Source organism: Caretta caretta, chromosome 7, assembly GCF_965140235.1.
Source record: "Caretta caretta isolate rCarCar2 chromosome 7, rCarCar1.hap1, whole genome shotgun sequence".
Classification (NCBI taxonomy): Eukaryota; Metazoa; Chordata; order Testudines; family Cheloniidae; genus Caretta; species Caretta caretta.
The window spans coordinates 114,339,777-114,363,938 of NC_134212.1; the positions used below are offsets into that span (position 1 = coordinate 114,339,777).

Sequence of the window (24,162 nt, forward strand, 5' to 3'; positions counted from 1 at the left end):
GTGAATGCCACAAATAGTCTCAGGGAGTCTGAAAAGTTTGATCCTGTCAAGGTAAAATGAAAGAGCCCTACAAACACCAAATGTGTACTTTCTAGTTTCTCTTTGTAGTGGGACTTAAGAAAACAGGCAGATAAATCACCTGATTTAAATGGAAGGCTACCACTTAGGAAAAAACAAAATTAGCATGAGGCCTTACGGCGCTTTGTCCTAACAGAACACACTAAGACTGAAAAGACATGAGAGCCTGCATTTCAAACTTTCAAATTGATGTTATAGCCACTTCAGTTATGTCTGCACAGCAGCTAGGAGGTGCAAATCCTAGCACAGGTAGACATTCACATTCAAGCTCTGCTCAAGTTAGCATGCTAAAAATAGCAGCGTGGCTGTGTTGGCTGGCTTGGGCTAGCTGCCAGAGTACATATCCATGGGGTCGGGCAAGAGTGTATGCGGGCAGCTAGCCTATGTCACCACCCAGGTTGCCACATTCATACTGGGTTTTTACACCTCCTAGCTGCTATGTAGACATATAAGGCCCTCTTCGGAGATGGATGCAGAGTGAGCAAGAATGAGCATGATGACAGGGGGGAGTTGCAAGTTGCAGTGGGGGAGGTTTAGATTGGATATTAGGAAAAACTTTTTCACTAAGAGGGTGGTGAAACACTGGAATGCGTTACCTAGGGAGGTGGTAGAATCTCCTTCCTTAGAGGTTTTTAAGGTCAGGCTTGACAAAGCCCTGGCTGGGATGATTTAACTGGGAATTGGTCCTGCTTCGAGCAGGGGGTTGGACTAGATGACCTTCAGGGGTCCCTTCCAACCCTGATATTCTATGATTCTATGATAGGGATGCAAAAGGGAAAAGGAGAGGGCTCTGGGACTGGGGGGAAATAAGAGCCTTAAGGAACTTAGCGACTGTGGGGAAGGAGAATATGGTGTGACCCCAGAGGGAGGGGATGTTGAGCTGATATTGCTCAGTGTACTCCTGTGGAGCTGACTGATAGCCCTGAGTTAGTGAGTGAGAGTGCATCATCCACAATGGAAAGAATAGGAGTCTTTAGAGGACATAGATGGCATTGCTCCGCCCAAACAGGACATCTTTTCCACTTGGCTGCTTATATTAGTCTAGTAGAGTCTTTTCTGAACTAGTGTGCTCTGACCTCCATAGAGCAGCTTCTCTCCATGATGATTAGCAAGCCAGCATCTGCCCTGTCAAGTGCAACAAAGCTGGGTCCAGATGTAGAAAGTATCCTTCATTCTGGGAGATTATGATAGTTAAAAGAGATGAGGATATCTGTGGCTGAGTGGACAAGTTCATGAGGTTCCAGTACCAGAACTGTCTGGGCTGGTTTTAATATGATCATCACTGCTGAATCCTACAATGTGGTTTCTGAAAACCCTTGGTATTAATGGTATCAGTGGATAAGCCTAGATCATTCCTGGAGTCCACAAGTTGAAGAAAGTATTTGTCAGAGAACCTGGTTCAGACCCTGCCCTTTGAGCAAAACAGCTGACATTAACCTTTGAGGCGAACAGATAGACAGTCAGGTGACCCCACTTACAGAAAGATGTTCTGGATGACAGAGTCCATGACAGTCCATTTGTGGTTTCCTTGTGAACTGTCTGTGGAGATGGTCCTAGGACATTTTATAATTCTGGCAGAAGCAGAGCTACTGGAATGATTTGGTGGCAAATGCACCAGTTCCAAAAACAAACAGTTTCCTGGCAAAGAGGGAATGATCCTCCCTGTCTTACAAAACATTACTACATTGCTATTGTATTGAGAGCTGTGACGTGGACTGTCAAACCCCACAGAGTGGGAAGGGATATCTGTGAATGCTAGACCCATAGCTCTGATTTCTGATCTTAAGATTCCAGCATTAAAACTCTAAAGCCTAGAATGTCTTGAGTCAGCATGAAGCGATTAACAGCTACAGCATAGTCGAAAGCTTTTTGTTTAGAATATCTTAAGGTGCAATCATTACTGGGATTCACTGTTACCATCTACTTTAAGTTCCGAGTCATTTTTGGCCTTTTTAAAAAATAACATGGCTTTATGAATGACAACTGTATGACAGCATAGGTTATCAGCAAGTATATTTATATGATTGTGAGTCTCACCGGAAATCCAGACATCTTGGGTCTGAAGATATCCCAGGTGAGTTCCCCACCCAAACACGGAAGCATGTTCATGAGCATCTTGGTAGGAAGCTATGGGCAAAACAGTACTCCCCTTGTACATCTGGAAAGGGTGCTTCCCCCAATTTAAATAAAAGAGAGCTTCTCAAGGACCCTATACTTGGAAGTTTTGAGGGGAAAAAAGGAAGGAAGGAGTGGACTTTGTATTTAGGGGTGCATATTTTGCCATCCCTGTGAAAAACTGCCCAAATGTGGCCAAGTTTTAAGTCTCTGGGGGAAAAAGTCACAGCTCTTTATACATATCCTGAAGAAACTTCAGATTTTTGCAGTTGCAATCTCCACGATTTCATCCACATTGGGTATGCTCAACAGTGCTGATGAACCACATGAGTATCAATATGATGCAAAGAGATGGAATTTATTTTTCCAGTTTGCTTTTTAAAAATCTAGGAAATTACACACACAAAGCCATTTTAAAAGAACGTTAAGGTTGTAAAGTCAAGAGCCCAAAAGAACAGAAACACCAGAATTAAGATGGCTTTTGCTATTCTAATTTAGTCTTATTTTATATATGTATTATAACCGTCCGTATTTATGATCACATACCATTTTGCCCCACAGGATTCCTACTTCATTCAGTGCATAATGTAGACCTGCTCTAAGGATACAGAGCTGCGTAGTAAAGGAGACTGTCTTGTCCTGAAACAATCTCTGTGAAGACGACCCAGGAGCTTTGGGCAAAGACTGACTGATGTCTCCTGGTTCCATGACACTGTGGAAGTCAGTCTCTGTGTCTTGTCACAGCTTTCCTTAAATTAGCTCCAAAGGCTGGGATGCTAGCAGTGAACAACACACAGAAAAAATCTGGCACAAGGGTAGAAGAGACATAGCTAAAACCCAGAGCTTCATGGGCAAGTCAGAACTGCCTCAATTTTCAGGAAGAGAACCAGCCCAAATGTCATGGACATGGGAGAGGACAAGATCCAAAATACAGCTTAAATAGCCACCTATTTCTCATGGTGTATATGTTAGGTGTATAGGGATAGAGCACCAGCTTGAGATCTCAGTATAAATTCTCAAGTGAAAATGGATTTGGTGGACTCATTCCAGGTAGCAAATTAATATTTGTCCAAATACTACAGTCTAAAATAATTCGCAACCTGTAAAGGTTCAAAGAAAAAATATTTCACTAGTGCTTCAGCATTAGGTGAGATGTGTGGGTGACAGTATGTTAGATGATGGAAAATTAGCTGGTGTTATCTGAGCTTCAACAAGCACCGCTTGGAGAAGGTTCTAGTGTCTAGCCTGCACTGGGTGGCATGTCTTCCATGAGTGGAAATATGCAGAGGCCAAAATTCTCTAATAACTTTTGACAAATTTTCAATTGCCACACTTTCAACACTTCACAAAACCATAACTCTGAATTACTAACAGTAACTGAATCATTAGTAGAGATACGATTCTGTCATGGTGGTCACCCCTGTCATGGAACTCAGGAATTCTGCCATTTACATCAACTCCATCATGAAAGCTCACCACTGTCACAGAACCATGAATTATGCCATTTATCCTGCTGCCACGCATTAACACGTCATTAGTTCACTTTGCTCTAGTCCTCTTTGAATGCCACCGCCCCCAGTAATCTCCCCCCAAATCACTCAATCGCAACACACACATCCCCAGTCTCCTCGATCCCTGACCCCACTCTGATCCCAGTCCCCATCCCCCCTCCAGCTTGTCACTGGAGGAAGAGTGATCAGGATGAGATGCAGAGGGCTTGAGTTGATCTCTGCAGAGAAACTGGCCAGGGCACAGGACAGCGCTGCCCTCTTCCTGCTAGGACGAAGAGGCCTCTCTCCAGACTAGGGCCTTGGGGCCTGGGAAGCACCACGCCCAGGTAGCAGGTCCCAGCAACCAGCTAGGGAGGGAGATGAGGAAAGGGGGGAGAAATCAAGGTCCAGGGGACCTACAAGAAGGAAAGAAGGTAGAAAATGGGAGCTGCCACTACAGGGAACCCAGCTACACTGAGTGGAAGAGAGGACAGGGCAGACCCCCCCTCCCACCATAATTCAAGCACTGATTGACAGTTAGTTGGTTCAATCTGATCTAGTCCTATTTTAGAGAGGACTATATCAAAACAAGCTAACTGCTAATGCATGGCAGCTGGGTGTACAAGGTTGCCATGACCATATGGTGAAATCATCTATTTTTTACTGTGACTATGCCATGAATTATGTGTAATTTTACCATGACAACATCATACCCCTAATCATTATAAAAGGAATGATACCAAACTACGCTTGCAATATTATCTTTTAACAAAATGTTGTGGTAACTGCAATTATAGCATGCCACTAGAAACACTGATTTAACTGACAACTGTTCATTTAAATACAACATTTGCTCACCCAACTAGCTATTAGAAGTTAAAAAGAAATACTCACACAGGGAGGAAACAGTTCGATGTCTTTGTGGAGTGGTTTAATCCAATCTAGTGGAGCATTTTCTCCATTGCCATAATCGATATATAACACTTGTGCTTTCTTCTGCAAGATATCCACCTTTTTTACAAGTACTCTGTTCCAGGTCTACACGTGAACAAATGATATTCCGGATGTAAAAACACAACTACACACTCATTATATTCTCCACAAAAGGAATAATTTCAGGAATTACTTTTACTCCATCAAGTTGGCAACAAAGTAAAAAATATTGATCAGTTCTGAAGCAACTCAACTGAACCAAAGACTCATTGTACAGCAATAGTTTTGGGCAAAAGTCATCTGAAAAAGAATTAGTACTGTCACCAAGACATGGTTCATTTCAAAGCAGAAAACAGTCAGGATTCACAGCAAGTCTGCTCCAAAGAAATTTCCATCTCCTCCCTCCGCCCCCCAGGACAGACACCACATATCATTACAATGCTTCTAACGGCTTAAGAGTCTGGTAGCATTGAGGGAAAGGAGGAGGGGGAAAGAAGAAAGTATAGAAGATGACAAGGGGGGAAATAAGTTGTTTTACTAAGGGCAGGTCTTCACTACCCACCGGATCGGCGGGTAGTAATCAATCTATTGGGGACCGATTTATCGTGTCTCATCTAGACACGATAAATCGATCCCCGAACGCGCTCCCCATCTACTCCGGAACTCCAGCTTGAGAGAGTCTGAAGAGGAGTCGACGGGGGAGTGGCAGCGCTCGACTCGCCACCATCCTCACGGCCAGATAAGTCGACCTAAGATACGCCCACTTCAGCTACGCTATTCGTGTAGCTGAAGTTGCATATCTTAGGTCAACCCCCCACAAGCGTAGACCAGGGCTAACAACAAAACTGCTGTCAGGAAAGTCAGGCCACACACCAGGTAAGAATCAGAAGTAAATGGGGAGGGTCAAATGACCTGCACTAAGGTTAAAAAAATTGAGGTATAACTTTTATTTGCAGGTTGTCCCGTTGTACCAATAGTAAGATAGCCCATCATGGTAAGTATTTTGACTTGCTTAGGGTCTGTTTAAAAAGAAAATTAACTTAATAAAGAACTTAAAGAAAATATTACATGAAAATGAGCTGCTCTAGGACAACGTAAACTATCTCAAAAGACAAGAATTTCTACAAAGTTGGATTTCAGAATGTGCAAGAGTATAAACTACACCTGGTTTCCAAATGCTACAACAGATTCATCACTCAATGCAAATGCTGATAACAATGGGAGTTACATGCAACACAAAACAGAATATATAAAACTAAGTAAACACACACAATTTAAAAGGTATTTAGGACGTTTAGATATTTACAGTCCCACATTCTTTTAAAAATGTTTATCAGGCCTCAAATAAAAAAAAAAAGTTACCTGATCCAGAGAATATTTTGCAACACAAACTTCCCCTTTGATAGGAATATATTCCTCTTGGTTAACAATATTTGCATAACAATCTTTTAGTTTCACAGTAAGTTTGCTGATATGTTCTAAAACTTCTGGAGAATAGACCTGTATATAAAATTCACTTGGGTTCCTGAAGTCTGTGACTGTACCCTAAAAAGAAAAGCCATACTACTGAAGTATCTAACTTTAATACTTGTCATCAATAACTTACCATGTTTACTATTTAATGGAAACATGAAGAGTGTCTATATACTATAAATATTCTGTATCAGTTAGAACTGGTAGATGTACACTACTGATGCTAGGAATGTCCAATTCTGTACTACCACCCCCATCCCTTTTATAGCACTTCCATCTGTAGATGGAACAACTCTTAAAAGGATGGGCCAGGATTGCTATCCACATTTTACATGTGAGGAAACAGACACACAGAGGTGAAGTGACCTGTCCAAAAAATAGATATGAACACAGAAGATTCTGACAGTGAAATGTATCAATATTTTCCAAAAATAAATTTAATCATGCAGTTGGTGGCAAGGAGAAAGTACCTGTATTTCCATAGCTTTTTTGAGCCCTAGGTTTTGCAGATCAGAAAGCATTATTTTCTTGATGTCATCTTCTATCTTGTGTGCATCAACAGGAGATAAACTGCCCTATTTAGAAACAAATATAGGTGATTTCTAAATTGGAATTGAATATTACCTGCTTCAGGGTAGCCCTTTAAAGCATTTATGCTTAATTAAATTTTCAAAAGTAACCAAAAGCGACTTAGGTACTGAAGAATTTAAGTCTCAGAGAAAGTCAACTTAGGTGCTTTTGAAAATTTTATGCCTAAACCCGAAATGGAGCACACAGACACTACCTTCCTTCAACTCCTCACCATTTGCTCAGAATAGCAACTCTTCTGACAAAAGTGAGCACTGTTCTATACAGAGGTGTTTGAAAGCACAAGGTACAAGCATACAGTTTTGAAGTCTAAAAGAGCAGCAGTTGCCTTTGGTATTGGATAACTTACCAATTTAAAAAAAAAAAATGTAGGACTTCTCTGCTAAAGAGTTTAACATGACCTGCAAATCTAAATGAAATTAAACACACTAAATCTAAATTAAATTAAACGCACTTAACTCCCACTGATTTCAATATATATCTAATTTGCTCAGACCATAACAAAATGGCACCATATTTAAATTTGTACCTTACTATTATATCATAAAATACTCTCTCTTCTGTACACGAACAAAGGGATCCCAATAATGGCTTATCAGCCTACCTCTATACTGGGATCCACATCTACTAAAGCTTTTCTGTGACATCCTATATTGTAAGATGCATTTTTCAATGCAAGAATAAAATGTATTAAATTTCCTTCACTGTATTAGTTGGTAGTGCATGTCGTCTTGCACAACCTGAGATTTAAAACTGAGCTGAAGCTAAACACAAATGGAACTCTGTTCTTTATACATTTATTAAAAACCACGAAATAAGGATGTATTTAATTCATTATCAATATATCCTCTTTTGCAAGGCACCTTTATTTAATTGACCTTTATTGTCAATTAGCATTTGCTGTTTCGAATCAGAGTTATACTGCAATATAAGCACTGGAGGTCTGGACTATTTTATATGGCTATATATAAACTACCATCAAGGCAAAGAAAGAAATCAGACCTATAACCTTGAATAAGGATTTAAAGTAGAAAAATTAACAGAAAGCTAATCTTACCGGGAAGCTCAGATATATTTATACCCAATAGTTTGTACAAACAAGTTTCCCTCCATTTACCTTCCAAAAAGGAAAAAGTTATGATGGAAGTTGGGTGAAACCTTGTTGAAGCTGATGGCCATGATAGTGCCCTTCATTAAGGATAAATGTAAGAAGCAGTTAAGCTACTTTTTTGGAGTAAGATAGCTGAAATAATAGGAGCAACTGCCCAAAACACAGACAATATGTAAGGCCAGTTGAAATCTGAAATATGTGGTGGAAAGGTTTCAGTGGAGATGGAATATGAACAGAAAGGCCTGGGTATTGTCTGCTGGAATAACATAGGTCTGTGGGCAGAAGCAGCAGAAGAGAACGCTAAGAGAGGGCTTTTTGACGAGTCTGCTAGCTGGAAAGAATCCTGAAACTACAAGCAAAGAAAATTGCCTCCTATGTTTTTATTCTGAGAAACATGACGATGTGCACATTCTAAATCAACAGTATTGCATCAAAGAAATACCCAGCTCATCAATTTCTCTTCCTAGCAGAAACAACCCACACGTTCCCGAATAACTGCTAACCGCGTGGGCTGAAAAAGTAACAATATACAATGTGTTAGGAAATGTAAGCATGTAAGTAATGTTTCTGATTTAGACATTTTATATTTCTGTCTCCTCTTCAAATCAGAACCTCCACTACCGATGCCATCTACCATACTCTCTCCTGACACAGGTAAGAAAGATCCAGCAATAACTGAACTCTACTTTTCTCAAAAACTTCAGTTTTAAACAACCATTTTGGAAAGTTGCTTAGACTAGCTTGTTTGATTTGAAGCAACAGTGTATTTTGAAGCGATCAAAATTTCTTAACTTCCTATTCTCTTCACTATAGTGAGTTGAGCATTAGGATGTTCACCATAACACATTAAACTTAAATTCATCCAACCTGCAGTGAGCTTCTCCAAAAACCAGAGCCAATTAAAATAAAAGTTAACATTCTGTACCTTAAAATCAATTTTATTCTTAATTTCACCAGGCAACTTGGCATTATCTTCACTTTTCTTTAAACTGAAATAAAGCAGTTGATTAAACTATTAAAGAAAGTCACAACAGTATTCAAGAACCAGCAAATAAAGAATCAAGCCATTTTAGTAACAGGTACTTATAGACCCAAAGCAAAATGACTAAAGTGTTGTAAACGCATGAGTGTCAACCTGCATCCTAGATCCACAATGAAGACTGCATAATAAAGTAAGGTAAAGGCCAGCTTATTTTATTTTTTTTAAACCATACTTCACAGCTGGTAACTAGCAAGAACAGTTCTTGCATCTGAAGTCAGATGTGGGAGGTTATTAATTGTACATTTAATATATATGCATGCTGAGGTGTGTCTCACTTTTTGTAGTGATACATTTTTTAAAAAATTCTGATCATGAAGATTTTATTTTAATTTTACTTCCTTGACATGAAAATTAATGCAACTTCACGGCTAATTATTACAGAAAGGATATAAACTTAAAACAAACAGTCTGGGCCAACAAGTTCTCAGACTACGCTGAAAAACAGCAGTATGGTGTACCAACTCCTCTATGAAACTTTTCTTCCCCAGAATCTCAGCTCTCTTTCTTCTTTAAGTCTTTAGTTATGGTTGTGACAAAAAAGTCAAACACTAAATGAGAGTTTAGACTTGACCTCAAGTTAATTGGCAATTCACGTGTTTGTAAAGGTTTGTGTGGGTGCTCCCCAAAGGTCTGTTCCAGGGTACAAATGTTTGTTCTTTACCTTGACTGAATCCCAAGGTAAAAGGCAAATGTTCATATCCATGGACCACCTCCTTTCTCACCAGAGAGCAAACATCATTCTTGGATGAAATTCTGTCCCTACTGAAGTCAAATGGCAAAACGCCCATTGACTTCAATAGGGCAGGATTTCATTCCATATAAGCACAGTTATTGTACACATGGAAGAGTAGCATAACATAAGCATGTAATAGATTTGAATTTCTTTTACCACTATGCAGCAGCTGCAAATAGAGGTAGTACCACAGTGACATCTAGGCTCTGGCTGCAAAAAATCTACATTACTAGTCAGGTAAGGAGGCAGAAAAAAAAATTCAGCTTGACTTTTCCCACCCCAAATTCGTTTGCAGTGCTGTAACTTAACAAGAGACGTTTTCACTTGTAAACTCAGCAAATTTTATATTTAGCCATTCAGACACAGTATAAAGCTCTAGGTGGTCATTTTCAGACACCTTTCTGAACCTTTTTTTTTATTATTATTAATTTCCAGCCCTCTCCTGCCTCGTTTTCTTATGATGCTCAGATTTACAATGTAGTGGAATATCTTTCAGTATAAGACCAAGCAACATAGATCATTTAAAGGTATTTGAATTATAGTAAAAAAATTAGAATTAAATCAAAAGTAATAGTCATTTGCCTATTTTTAAGATTCTCTGAGTTACAAGATTTTGCTTTAACATCCTAAACTTACTTTTGTTTAATTGGCTTGCATACAATACCATGTGCAGACCAATCTTTCTTCTGGCAGTCTGTAGAACAATAATATGTCTGTTTACACTGAGAACATCTCAGATCTCCTAAAATTAAAAAAAAAAAAAAAAAAAAAAAAAGTCAGTACTGTGCCTAACCTAAAGAAGGGAATAGGCACAATCATGGCTGAACAAAAAAAGTTGTTTGCATTACTATATCTGTGTTGGACCCAGGATACGAGAGGGACAAGGTAGGTGAGGTAATATCTTTTATTGGACCAACTTGTGTTGGTGAAAGGGACAAGCTTTCAAGGCTCAAAAGAATGTCCCTTTCATCCACGCAAGTTGGTCCAACAAAAGATATCTCATCCATCTTATCTCTCTCAAAAAGAGCTGACAAGGTATAGAATACATATTTATTATTAATTTAAGATACCATTATCTTTTTGTTTTTGAAGTCTGTACTTCATTAATTTTTCACTGAAGTATTTGCTTTTTCATCTGTGTGGTGTCACCATGGATTTCTCAAAGCATGGATTGACTGATTGATTGGATTGATTAATAGTTTTGTCTGATGCTTTTTAATCTTTGCTATTTATGTTTCGCAGAATTACTATGCCAATGTAAAATATCAATTTCTTTCAAAGTGAAAGTCTGGGGGAGAGGGCTTAATATCTACATTTTTATAAGAGCCTTTTGCACATATTTACTTGAAAGCCTTGTCCAACTTGAGTACTGTGTGTGCAGGCCTAAGGGATAGTAATTAAGGCTTACCATACAGACCGCAATGATGGCAAGTAGTCATCCGAGGGGACGGCATTAACGAATTAAATAGTTTTGAATTGTAGCTTATAGATAAAATATTCTCAGGGGAATTCTGTATCTTCTTCTGCTTTGTGTGAAGCAAGTCAGAATTGGAGCTCTGTAAGAGAAGACAAATCTCAAATAATATTTTGTAACAGGAACTCAAAGCTCTAAAGCAGTAATATTCCAATACAGAATACCTACAATTCTAGAACTGCTTACCCTAGTATAGAAAAGTTACAAGTTCTCAAAATCCCAAAGCACATGCTATTTTCTTTACAAATAACTGCAGCTAAAGCTACCAAATCAAGTTTATAGTATTGAGCAAGTTTTATTCAATTAAGGTTCTGATCACACTTTAAAATAGCAATGAAACTTGAAACATTTAAAGCATATTCTTAATTTTTAAAAACTAATATAGAGCGGTTTCACTTAACTAACAAACTGTGGATCACAGTCATTTAGGGGTACCTTTTGATTAACAAGAGAAGAATGCCAGGATCTACAGAGAGACCGAATAATTCTTTTCATAGTACAAATTTGTGTAGCTCCTAAATGCTTTAATCCAGTAAGAAATCCCAACCCTTAAAATGTAAACAGTTTTATTCTTACAGTGAAATAATTTATCTGTTTATTTAAACTTAAATAATTATGCCAACACATCTGTTATGCTGTAACCCAATTGCAGCAATATTTTGGATTACCTATATAATAAGGTATATATTCAGCTATTTTGACCCTATGAGATATACACTTACAACAAGGGGGGTATCTATGCCATGCCAAGAGTCCTACACTATTGTGATATCAGAGATAACTAATCACCACCCTTATTCTACAGCTAATTTTCATGCAACAATTCTACTGGTTGTATGAGAGAGACTACACAGATGGTATATTACTTGGCCTAACTGCCACTTGCACAAATCAACAATCCCCAGCACAAGTCTACACAAACAATGTACACAATAATCCCAAATACACACAGGCCCTAACTGCAGCAAACATTCTTCATTCTCCATGCACACAAGACACAAAACTCCTACCACAACCCCGCCCCAGAGACAAAACAACTCCAAACATCACTCTGAAGCAAAGAATGCCTGTTGAGTCAGTTTGCAGTGATAGAAACAGCTGCAAGTATGTTTGAAAGCTCTATTTAGATTATCACTGGGATTCACAGTCTGTTACTGTCCAATTTTTAAGTTCTCAACCATTTTTGGCTCCCCCCTGCCTAAAAACAAAAATTATGCCTATGCAACAGCATGGCTTTCAGCTACTAGTTTTATTTACGATTCTGTAATTAGACCATTTAATGAATAATGCATCAGCAAATTATCCTACATTTGATTCTTACACCTAATTAGATAACAATTCAAACAAAAACATCGAGGAGTCCGGTGGCACCTTAAAGACTAACAAATTTATTTGGGCATAAGCTTTCATTGGTAAAAGTGTGTATTTACCCACGAAAACTTATGCCCAAATACATCTGTTAGTCTTTGAGGTGCCACTGGACTCCTTGTTGTTTTTGTGGATACAGACTAATGTGGTTACCACTCTGATAATATAACAAAAAATAATATAAATATATATAATATAATAAATATAATATAATATAAAAACAAAATATAAGTAAAGTAACAATAAGCGTCATGCAAAAGCAAAGAAGTTCTGAAACTCCATCTTTGCCAGCTACTATCAGTATTGCAACGGAGTAAAGAGTAGGCGATTTTGGCTATGTCTACACTACAGACCTTACAGCGGCACAGCTGCAGCTGCGCCACTGTAAGTTCTCCTGTGTAGCCGCTCTATGCCAACGGGAGAGCTCTCTCCCAGCGGCATAATTAAACCATCCCCAACAAGCGGCGGTAGCTATGCCGGCGGGAGAGCATCTCCTGCCAACATAGAGCTGTCCACACTGGTACTTCTGTTGGTGAAACTTATGTCAGTCAGGAATGTGTTTCTTCCACACCCCCACCAACAAAAGTTTTATCAAGATAAGTGCTATTGTATACACAGCCTTCATATGCTATTCAGTATCTCTTTGGTAAAAAGGTACATAGCATTAGTTATAAAAAATGTCAATTTCAGGTCTCATATGTGGGGGCCTCAAACAAATTTTAGACATTTAAAATTAAAGACCTTACCTCACAGTAGCTTGAAGGCTGGCCTACATACAGTTTTTTCACCAATGTAACTAAATCAGGTTCTTGGCAGTTTAATTTAAATCAGTGCAAACCCTAGTGTGAACACTCAAATCAGTAAAGAATCAAATTAAGCTAAATCGAATAAAGACATTTTAAAAATCTGATTGAGAAAATGCTATTAGCAAACTGGTATTTGTCAATAAGTTAGAGAATGCTGTTTGTGCCAGTGACTATGGAAAGAGAAAAAAATATACCGGGAGAAGAAGAAAGACCAACAAAAAGCAGAGCAAGACAACAGCCAGAGAAAAGAATTATGAAACCTACAGAGCATGATTTTGAAAAATTGCTGAACAGAAGCGAGAAATATAACATAACCTGCCCAGAAAGAAAGAATTTACAACAGATATGTACATTTAAAAGTAGGTAAATCACAAACTTCTCTAACATTTGTCAGGTTTTTTTCCCCCAAACTTTCGACATTTCATTTCATGTGAATACAATATATTCATCTGTCTGAAAGGCCGAATGTTAATTTTTGCTCACCTGGATTAGGTTTGGACCAGCAACCTATAGGTAAAACAGGATAGAGGACCTGGGTCATTCAGTTTCCCTACATTTCATGCACCTCAAAAAATTAGCATTTGTGACCTCTTTGAGAGTATGAACATCACTTTAGGACTCACATCAGTCTTATAATCCTTGAGTCTGCAAGAGTGTATTTGATCCAGGATCTTTCTGGACCACTAGCCAGTGAAGAAGTCAATTTATTGGCCTAGTGGAGAACAGATGGCCTCTGACAAAATATGCATCTTTTAAATGTTCATCTTTGTCATGTGAGTGATTTTCAGAGGAATATTGGAGAAGCTACATTATAAGGTAAATATGGATGGGGAGGGAGATTAAGTGCATCTCTCAACTTATGTCTTTAATTTTGACCAGTGCACTGTATCTCTGATACTGTTAGCAAATCACTGTTCCAATGCCATTTCTAAATTTGAGCCATAGGTAACTTCTCATTAAAACACTTAATATTTTTTCTGATATTTACTCGGCAGCTTATAGACTACCTGTAAATAACAATGGAAATTTTGCTTAGCTACTGGGCATTTATGTTTAAAAATAAGTTAAATGTGCAGTCTAACTTTATATTTTAAAAAGTACACAAATAAGGTCACTTGTAAGCAAGAATACTGCATCTGCAAACAACAAACAAATGGTTAATTGTAAACTGAAATGTGATGCCAACAGGAAAAAATGGAGCAAAAATAAACACAAATGCAAATATTCTAGCAAGGCATGAAATATAGCTGATCATTTGTTAGCACTATACAAGCTAACAATTTGGCACAAAACCCCAACTTACAGCATTTTCCTCCTTAGTTGAAGATGTTAACAGCAAACTACTTCTACCACTTATGCTTTCCACTGAGTTTCCTAAAAACAAAGAAGTGTTCATAAAATGGTCTGATTTCATAAAACCAAGACAGGAGTAGTATTAACAGATTGTTTACAAAAAGCATAAGACAGACAAAATATTATCTGAAGCTAAGAAAACTGAAGATCTTCCATTTCTACTAATTAAGAGCAAGGAATACGAAAACACAAGTGCCACAGCTTTTTGTTTTATAACTGACTAACATTAACTTTTGACACAAATCATTCTTACCAAATACATCACTGAAACTAAAGTATCCTCACATAATAAAAAGTAGATCAGTCTATCACTTGATACAAGACATTGGATGAGTAATTAAAATCATGCACCCTCACAAATTGCACCACTTAAATGACTTTAAACGAGTATGACCCCAAACACAAGATTTAAAGAAAGCTCAAATAAATCTGCTAGCCTGGATGTGAGTGTCCGCACAGCAAAGCCATACCTGGATTAGTGTTTCACACTATTTCTGCACTCACCTGTGTGCCTAGGAGGGGCATAGCCCATGATTCTTTGTGTTGAGACACTCAAGAATTCTTTCCTAGGACTTTCAACTGTGGGAGAAGCTGTTTGTCCTGGGGGGAGGGGGGAGAGCAGGGAGGAGAGAGAGGCGCTGAAGGAAGAGCACTGGAAGACTATCAGCACCCAAATGATTCTGCCTGCATCCTCACTGCTCTGCCAGGTCCAGAAGCCCCCAGCAGCTCTGCAGCACCAATTTTGCAGGGGAAAAATAAAATTCTGCACAGAACATTCTGTGCAAATTCTGAATTGCGCAGTGGTGCAGAATTCTCCCAGGGGTATTGTATCCTTGTTGCTGTGTGAAAGACTTACACAAGCAAGGGAAAACTCCAGGTATCAAGACATAAGCAGCCCCTGAAATTATTAACTTTTTTTAAATCACTGGATTACAATTTGATACTCTCCCTTTAATGAGTTTTATTCCTTAGTCAGATACATTTACAATTGTTGTGCATAATTTTTACATATACACATGCATATGACAAATGAATGTTATCCCATTACCAGGTACTCAAACTGCATTCAGATTGATTACCCTTATCAAACTGGAATTTCAGATTAGTGAGGAAGTTTATTAAATTAGCCTTTTCCCTCCCTTCTGCAAACTACATGTCTGGGCATGTTGTATAGTGCTACAAAAGGTAAGTCTTCACATAGCTACAGGTTTCAGAGGAACAGCCGTGTTAGTCTGTATTCGCAAAAAGAAAAGGAGTACTTGTGGCACCTTAGAGACTAACCAATTTATTTGAGCATGAGCTTTCGTGAGCTACAGCTCATCTGATGAAGTGAGCTGTAGCTCACGAAAGCTCATGCTCAAATAAATTGGTTAGTCTCTAAGGTGCCACAAGTACTCCTTTTCTTTTTGCACATAGCTACAGAAACTTACCCTATTTAAAAGGTGTTTTATCTCACCTGTTAGTGTTCCCTGGCTCATCTTTGATCCAAACTCTTCCTTGTTAAAGTCATTCGCCACTCCACTCTTGCAATGAGAGCTAGCATCTCCTGAACCATTCTCACGACTAGTAAAGAACTGTTTAGTTTGCTCACAAAATAAGAAGTTTTTGTTGGTTAATCCAGAAGTTCTACCTCCAAGATCAGGGCTTTTCACCCAGAAGTTGGGATAGGTGCGAGGGCTTCTTAAGGATTCATTTGGGGCTTTGGTTTCCTTGCTCTTTATATGATATCGTCGGTTCATCTTGTAAACATCCACACCCAAATCTTTCCCTGACATCCTACAAAGTTACTATTTTGTAATTACAAAAACCTAGAGGGGGAAAAAAGTAGTTAAAACATGTGTTAAACTGGATATAGCATTCAACTCTGACTTTTAAAATACTTAAATATAGCTTAATTTTAAGGAAAGTTTTAACAATGCTTATTAAACTAATGAAGAAAATAAAGTATAAATGATTATCCTAAAAGAAAGGTGTATTAAGTTTCTTCCTTAAAATTTCAACCATTTTTATCATTCCAGATGGAGGATTCATTCATTAGTAAAGAACTCTTAAAGCGGTAGTGATGGTAGACGGAAATAAATCTGTCTCTCATTGAGCTGTCCATATTTTTAGTAAACCCGTGTCTATGTTAAGCTAATACTAACAGCATAATTCTGAGAAAAAATTGGAGCTGTAACACTTAACTCTTATACTCCCCTGTTCTTAAAGAGCTAGAGATAAGCAACTGAAAGCAAGTGTTCTGAAGTATTACAAGTTGAAATATTAGGAAGAAAATCCAATTTCAATTTGGCAAGGATTATCTTGGGAGTATACTGTAGCAGGCTCTGCTTTTCAATGATTTTTTTGGCATTTGGGACTGGTCTCCAATAGAAAGTTAGGCTGATGTTAGTCACCTTATATGAGCCTAACAGTGCACGTGTTTGCACTCAGATTTATCTCTGGCCGACATAAGCACCCTGTTACAGTGACGCAGTAACACCACCTCCTCGAACAGCATTGAGCCATGACCAACATACTGAGATTGACACAGAACAAGTGTAGATGCTGCATGACCTATGTCGACCCTAACAGTCCTCCAGCAGCTGTCCCACAATGCCCGACAGCTCTGGTCACAACTGTGAACTCCATTGCCCAGGGGTCAAAAAGACCAGAACCCACCCCCTTAAGTGTTTATTTTTGAAACGCCCTTTCCCAACTGCCCAGCCAGCAGCTCTCCTTTGTTGTGTGCAACTGTCCAACTGGTCACTCCACTTATGCTTTCTAGACACTCCTGCCTGGAGGTATTATGGCCTGTGAGGAAAAGAGGCTGTGCAGGCATAGCTACAAAGCAACTGACTACATTTCTACATCTATGAAAAACTGGATAGGGGAGGCAGGCAAAGAGAAACAACAGGGATCAGCAGCAGTACCACATGAAAATGAAGGAACCGTGGCAGGCATCCCATAAGGCCAACCGTCAATCTGGTGCCTAGGCGCAAACCTACTTTTACAACTAGCTGCTTGCCATAGTCGGTGGAGACCCCCCTAGCACCGCTAATACCTCTGAGGAGCCAACAGACACACCTGCCATTAACAGCAAGCAGGAGGATGGCGGATCTGCAATGCGGCATTGGAGGCATCCAGCTATACCCCGAGTCAAGACGTGTTTGAGACTACACTACAGTCTAGCCAATACCACCAGCTGAGCATGGATGAGCCTGATGCACAGGAAAGAACCTTGGGTAAATATGTGAATGCTTTTTCCATTACAATATTTAAATGTACAGATGGTCCCAGACACCAACATCGCAGGACAAAGGTATCTACTTTTCATTGGTTTACTTGCACTAGAAGAGGTAGCAGTCCAACATTGGTGCGGGGGTGCGGAAGGGAGAGAGAAGAGATGTGGAAATGTTTATGTACACAGGGATGTCCCCTGAATCCTTCTGAGAGATCTCAATAAAACTTCCATGGACGTACTCTGCAATCCTCTCCTGAAGATTTCTGAAGATGGCAGTCTTATTTCTGCATGCATCCGATGAAGTGAGCTGTAGCTCACGAAAGCTTATGCTCAAATAAATTTGTTAGTCTCTAAGGTGCCACAAGTACTCCTTTTCTTTTTATATCACTTCTGTGTGTGCATACCTAACTGTGGCAGCTTTTTGCCAACAGAACTTATATTGACCAAACTTTGTAATATACACCTGGCCTTGGGTTCCAGAAGTTAAAGTACAATGCAGTACTGCATTATCGTATATGTTAAAAGAATTTGCTAGTTTGAAATAAATTTGCAAGAAAGCCATGTATCTCAGGGTATCTACAACCACCTACCAACACATGCTACAATGCATACTGTAATTAGGTCTTCAAATAAGGAGTAGTTTCTGAGCAGCAGCTACTTAAAACTCCTTATCTCTGTAAGAAGCAAGCTGTTTGTACTATTTTAGCTCACCCTTCTTATACAGAAGTAAAACTAAACCTAATACCCAAAGTGAGCAGCAAACTGAGCTCAATGGAATCCTAATAAGCCAGCACAATTTTATTCCTCAAGTATACAGTGTAATGAGATGAAGAACTTGTCAACAGAAGCTCCAGAACATTGATAAATACATGCAACATTATTCATTCTTGTCCCTCTTAATACAGCCTCCAACTTAAGTTTCAAAAAGTGTTGCAATTATGCAAAGCTGAGTTGAAGTACTCTGAGAAACAGCTAATTAACTCAAGATGAAATGTAAGAATAAAAATTCTCTCATCACCTCACAAACCCAGCCCCTTAGTGTGGCAGTTGAATTTTATTATCAAAAAGGATCACAGCCAGTGACAAAGTTTCCATAGATGCAGAAAAATCTACAAATTTCAAGGACCTTATTTTTTAAATAAATTACTGTATTATGTTATGGCAGGAAAGTTGTAGTTATTGCTAGAGCTAGCGCTTGGTAAAGTACCTGTTAGAAATCCTTGGAGAGAAAGTTCTCCATATTTGGACTCAGATCAAAAGTGAACTGTTCTGGAAAGTTCTGAAGAGCAATAAATGGCCATAGTTATGTCAGTGTGTTTTTCACTTTGAAAGTTACTCAGACACTTCTTTGATTTTAAATTAAACATGTATTTTAAGACTTCTACCCTGCCAAGGACTTAATGAGGATTAAGTACTGCATCTTAGATTAAGAAACTTGGCATGTAAGAAAATTAAGTATTAGATAATTATATACCCCTGCTTCTATGCACTACATAGTGTATCACTAAATTAACATATCAAGGTGAGAGGTTATAAATAATAAATATAGCAGCACTGAACAAGTTGTTTAGTTCACTGCACCAAATTATACACAATTCAAATATCTGATCTAGAATTAAAATGAACACCAAGTTTCATATTATTGAAAATTCCTGAAAAGCTGTTTCTCCTGCTTAGCCCAATGGTTCTGCATCTTCATGCATCTGCAACAAGAATGATATAAGCAAAATACTCCTCCTGCTAAGCATTAATATCCAGCACCCTAAATAAAACTGCCTGGCTTAACATGCACTAAGTAGATTTCACATTTATTTAGCAAAAATAGTTAATGTTAGAAACTCAGTTTTGCAAAACAAGCTATTTCTTTTTCATTACAATACCTCAATTTTACCTAAATAGGGCACACCCAAGGAAATCATTCAGTTGACTTTAACCATAAAACTTTGTACTTCTAGAGCAGGGGTAGTCAATAGGTGGAACGCAGGTCAAAGCCAGACCACCAGACGCTTTTGGATGGACTGCAAAATCTTATTTTATCTAGTCTAAACCTTGACCAAGAAATTTAGATCTTGACAAAAATATAATTGATTACCCCTGTTCTAGAGCATCTTTCATCAGAAGCCCAGGAAGCCCTGAAATGCTAAAGAATGAAGTCTCACACCACCAAGAGATAAAAGTAAATCATGATTTTATAGATGGGAAAGGAATAACAGGAAAACTAACTTGACCAAGTTTACACAGGAAATAAGTGGCAAAGTCAGAAACAACATTTCCATCTGTAGGAAACAGACACAATGCTAGTCTAAAATCTAAACAGTGTTCTTGATATTTGGCAATAGCACTGAGGGGAAGAGGATGGTTTCTGGGGCAATGCATACAAATGAGAGACAACTCTGTGTTCTATTACCACCTTTGCAATTAGCTCACTGTAACTCTTTAGGAAAGTCACCTAAACTGGGATTTTCAGAAGGGCCTAAGAATTTCATCTCTGGGGAAAACTGACCAATCACAGAATAAAGCATTTTGCCACAGTGCCCCATCTGGAGGCTCTTATTCTGGAATAAGAGTGCCCTTCCCCAATTTACCTGGATTAAGGTAATTGACAAAAGGCACTTTTATTCTGGAATCCACACAGGCACTTACTCAGTAATAGCCAAAGAGCTTTAACACCCTTCCTTGCACCAGAATAACTTCCAAGTGAGCCCTAAGAGAAGTACACGCCTTCTCATGATATTCAGTGGGAGAAGCATCCCTAACTCCTTTAGGCCCCTTGGAAATCCCAGCCTCGCCCATGCGCCTCAGTTTCCCGACTGTACAATGGGGCTAACCATGTCCCTGATTCACAGGGTGTGGGGTGCCGCTCACGAGCGCTAGGCTTCGAAGCCAGGAGGTGCTGTGCCGACTTCCTCCCCCAGAGCCCCACTTCCCAGCAGCCTGAGGGGAAACTGAGGCACGGAGCACCGACCCAAGGGCGGGGAGGGCACCACAGACGGCGCCCACACGCTGCGGAGGCCGCCCCAGAGCGACGGGAGCCCCTGGTCACCGTGCTGCCCCCAAAGGGACCAAGGGCCCGGCCCCCCCGCTCACAGCGTCTCTCCTCGCCCCGGGCCGGCGGACAGGGCAGAGCCCACACAGCGCCGCGACCGTTAGCCCGGCCGGGTCCCTCCCTTCCCGCGTGCGCCCAGCCCACCACGTGCCGCTCACCGACCGGGCCCCGCCCAGGCGCCAGCCTCGCCCCCCGCCAGGCCTCGCCCCCTGCGGGCCTCCGGCTGCGGCCGCGGAGCCTCGGGATCCGGGCCCGAGATCCAGGCGCAGGTCCCCAGCGCTCGGCGGCGGCGGGCTGTGGCCCGGGGCTCACCCCCATCAGCGCTGCTGCCTTCTCCCCGTCTCCGGCCGCGTGCCCCGTCTCCGGCCGCGGGGCTTCGGGCTCCAGCCCCCGGCATAACTCCGCTGCAAGTCCAGGGAGTGACACTGGTATAAAAGTGGGGCGAGGGGAGACGAAGGCAACAGGAGATGCCCTTGGATGGAGAGATTAGCTCAGCATCGGCGGCAGCCTCTGGAAGAATCTGTGGTCTCGAGGAGTCTAGCTCGCGTTGGTTTGTTTTTGAATATTTGCCTCACCGTAGCCCTAACTCTCTGCATGTGTTGCCTTGTCAATAAATTGCTGTTCTTTGATGGCATGAAATGTAAGGCAATGTAATACTCCTGGGGGCTGTCTGCAGGTAAAATTGCCCTGGTTTAACTGAAGGGGTGAATTTAAACTGATTTAGTTAAACCAGTGCCAGACCCAGTAGGGCTGCTCTGACTTCAGTTCACGGCAAAAACGGTGTGTTTTGATATCCAGATCACTACTGCGATATAAAGGTGAGCGGAGGGAAGGCACAGGTAGTTCTGACCTTAATGTAGCTAGTAGGGCTAAACCTCGGTTGGATATAGGGGTGACTTCAGCTAACAGCACTGAGGTATAAACTACAATGCTTTGTTTCGACTAGGATTTTACACTGACATAGCGATCTCGAATTCACCACATCTCTGTAAAGGCACAACTTTTTTGCAGTGAAAACATCTGAGAGTGGCTTTTCCAGTTTAGATTAAATTGCCTGGGAACAAGTTGAAATTCAACCAAAATAGGCTGCTCAAACAGAAATCCGATTGTCCACTGAGAGCAGCCCCTGGCTCCGCCCGCTAGGGCATGCTGCCCAGGGCAGGTGGAGTGTCCAGGGCTCCCCGCAGTGGCCTGGGTCCCTGGGCGGCTCTTACTACTGCCAACTCTGGCCTGGCCAGGGCCTCTGGAGGAAAAGGAGGAGCAGGGGGGCAGGGCTCCATGGCAAGTGAGGGGCCCAAATGTTCTTTGTTCCCAGGGTCCCAATAAATCTTAATTTACCTCTAGGCATGCACAGACTGAGTCTAGTGACTTTTCTAGTTGGAGTGGCATGGTGCAGTGGGTTTGGTGACTGGCTTCACAGGAGGCCTGGCTCTGGTATCGGAGGTAACTGATTATTTTACAGCTGATCTTAGGCTTGATTTATAGTGGGTTCAGATGCAGTTAATAACACTGCAGGTGGCACCCTCCAATCATTGTCCCTGCTGCAGTGCAAAAGTACTGGCTTTTGCACTTTTGTTGCCCTTTGTAATGCAGCCATTTCTGCACTTTGCACCCTAACCGATACCTGAGACTGCATTTCCATATTTAGTCTGCATCCTATCCTATGGTGAATACTGCACACTACGCTAGACTGTACTATATAAACTCACTGCATTTTGCTGAATCAGTCTTTCTCTCGCACTACCACATGCGCTCTGCAATCATAACAACTGTGTCTATCTAGGTCCTTACAACAGCAACCAACCCATCAACACAACATCTCAGTGCCTTGCAAGAGTCAGCCAAAATCTCAATAGGCCATTGGACCAATTTACCTGCTTACTTGCCCCATGATAATCGGTTTGCAGTTTGTACTCTGCATTTTCAAAGTCCTGTATGCAAATTAATGAATTGCACCTTCTAATTTATCACAACGCAAATAGTGATATACTGTCCTTGAAACAAGTGCTGGGCAATTTGGTCAAACAGCACCTTACTTGTTTTTTTAATGTATTATTATTATTATTATTTATTTTGCAGAAGAGTCCAGAGACCCCAGTCAAGATCAGGGCCCTGTTGTGCTACATGCTGTACAACCGCATACCAAGGCATGGTCCCTGCCCCATAAAGCTTACAGTCTAAGAAGACAAAAATATATCTTCATGTTATACAGCACAATTAATATCATTAAGATGCCTAACTTCCTGGTGCATGTTCACCCCAGCAGTTAGGCATCAAAATGACAATGATACACATACCATTGATTGTGGCATCACAACTGCATCCACAATTATTTGCATCTGCAAAAGTGAGGGCACAAAAGGGAGAATTGGGCTGAAAATCAGGTTCATAAATCTTCATTTTCAGTGAGGCTTAAACAGGTGGCATTCCCACTCTGCTCCAAATAAAATCTGTACATACTGTATAAGGTCAAATTTAAACCCTAATTATAACAGCAGAACATAAATATCAACCTAAATTTTCCCTACAAGCCTGGATGTTCCTGAGGTTTTCCACGTTGTTAACTGTTTCGTTTCTCATGTAAGAAAGAAGAGGGTGAATCACAGATGTGCATCATTTACTGTGAATGAACTCTCATTGTGGTGCCACAAGTCGGGATGTTGTGTGTCGGTGCTTGGAAGTTAACACCATGTATTTTTGTCCCTCCATCAAGAAGGAGCCAAACCCAAAGAGCACAGTAGACCTCATGAGCATATTCAAGACCGATCAAGTGGAAGTCAAACTCAAGGAGCCCAATGAAGCTCAGACAGCATACACAATCATATGCTGAACACTTGTCTAATCTACTGTGAGCAATGTCTCTCTCTGATGTCATGAATGAGTGGATCTTATTTTGTGGCAGAGCTTGGAAAAGAACTACCAATTGTTCACCTGACATTTGACACCTACTCCTCTCTAAATTAGTGTGTGGTTAGAGTTAATTTCTGGATACAATGCAGAGCACTGTTTACTGTAGCTTTGAGACTATTTGGGGTCACCCGCACTAGAAATGTCAGAGATAAATTTCTCCTGCCTGAGTTCCTGCTGCTGAGGGAGTTGAGTTCAAAACAGACCACCTCAGAGATCCAGTCTATAGACTTACGTCAACACAAGGCAGCTTACATCAACCTAACTCGGTAAGCATCTGCACTAAAATGTTGCTCCCACCAGTGTAACTCACCCACTACGCTGACTTAATAACTCCACCTCCACGAGAGGTGTACCGCTTAGGTCGATGTAGTTAGGTCAACGCAATGTCATTGTAGACACTGTATTACTTATGTTGACTTCAG

The 24,162-nt window shown here is 40.3% G+C and overlaps 1 protein-coding gene across 1 annotated transcript in view; it reads right to left on the reverse strand.

The window, feature by feature from the left end:
- TDRD1 (tudor domain containing 1) overlaps positions 1-16,368 on the reverse strand; it is a 57,059-nt gene extending 40,691 nt beyond the window's left edge. The window contains exons 1-8 of the mRNA XM_075131068.1: positions 16,021-16,368; positions 14,515-14,585; positions 10,972-11,119; positions 10,200-10,305; positions 8,714-8,777; positions 6,560-6,664; positions 5,979-6,161; positions 4,578-4,721 (exon numbers count right to left, since the gene is read on the reverse strand). Coding sequence (XP_074987169.1) covers positions 4,578-4,721; positions 5,979-6,161; positions 6,560-6,664; positions 8,714-8,777; positions 10,200-10,305; positions 10,972-11,119; positions 14,515-14,585; positions 16,021-16,339 — 1,140 coding nt within the window. The 5' untranslated portion in view covers positions 16,340-16,368. The remainder of the gene's footprint in view (positions 1-4,577; positions 4,722-5,978; positions 6,162-6,559; positions 6,665-8,713; positions 8,778-10,199; positions 10,306-10,971; positions 11,120-14,514; positions 14,586-16,020) is intronic.
- Between the last annotated feature and the right edge of the window lie 7,794 nt (positions 16,369-24,162).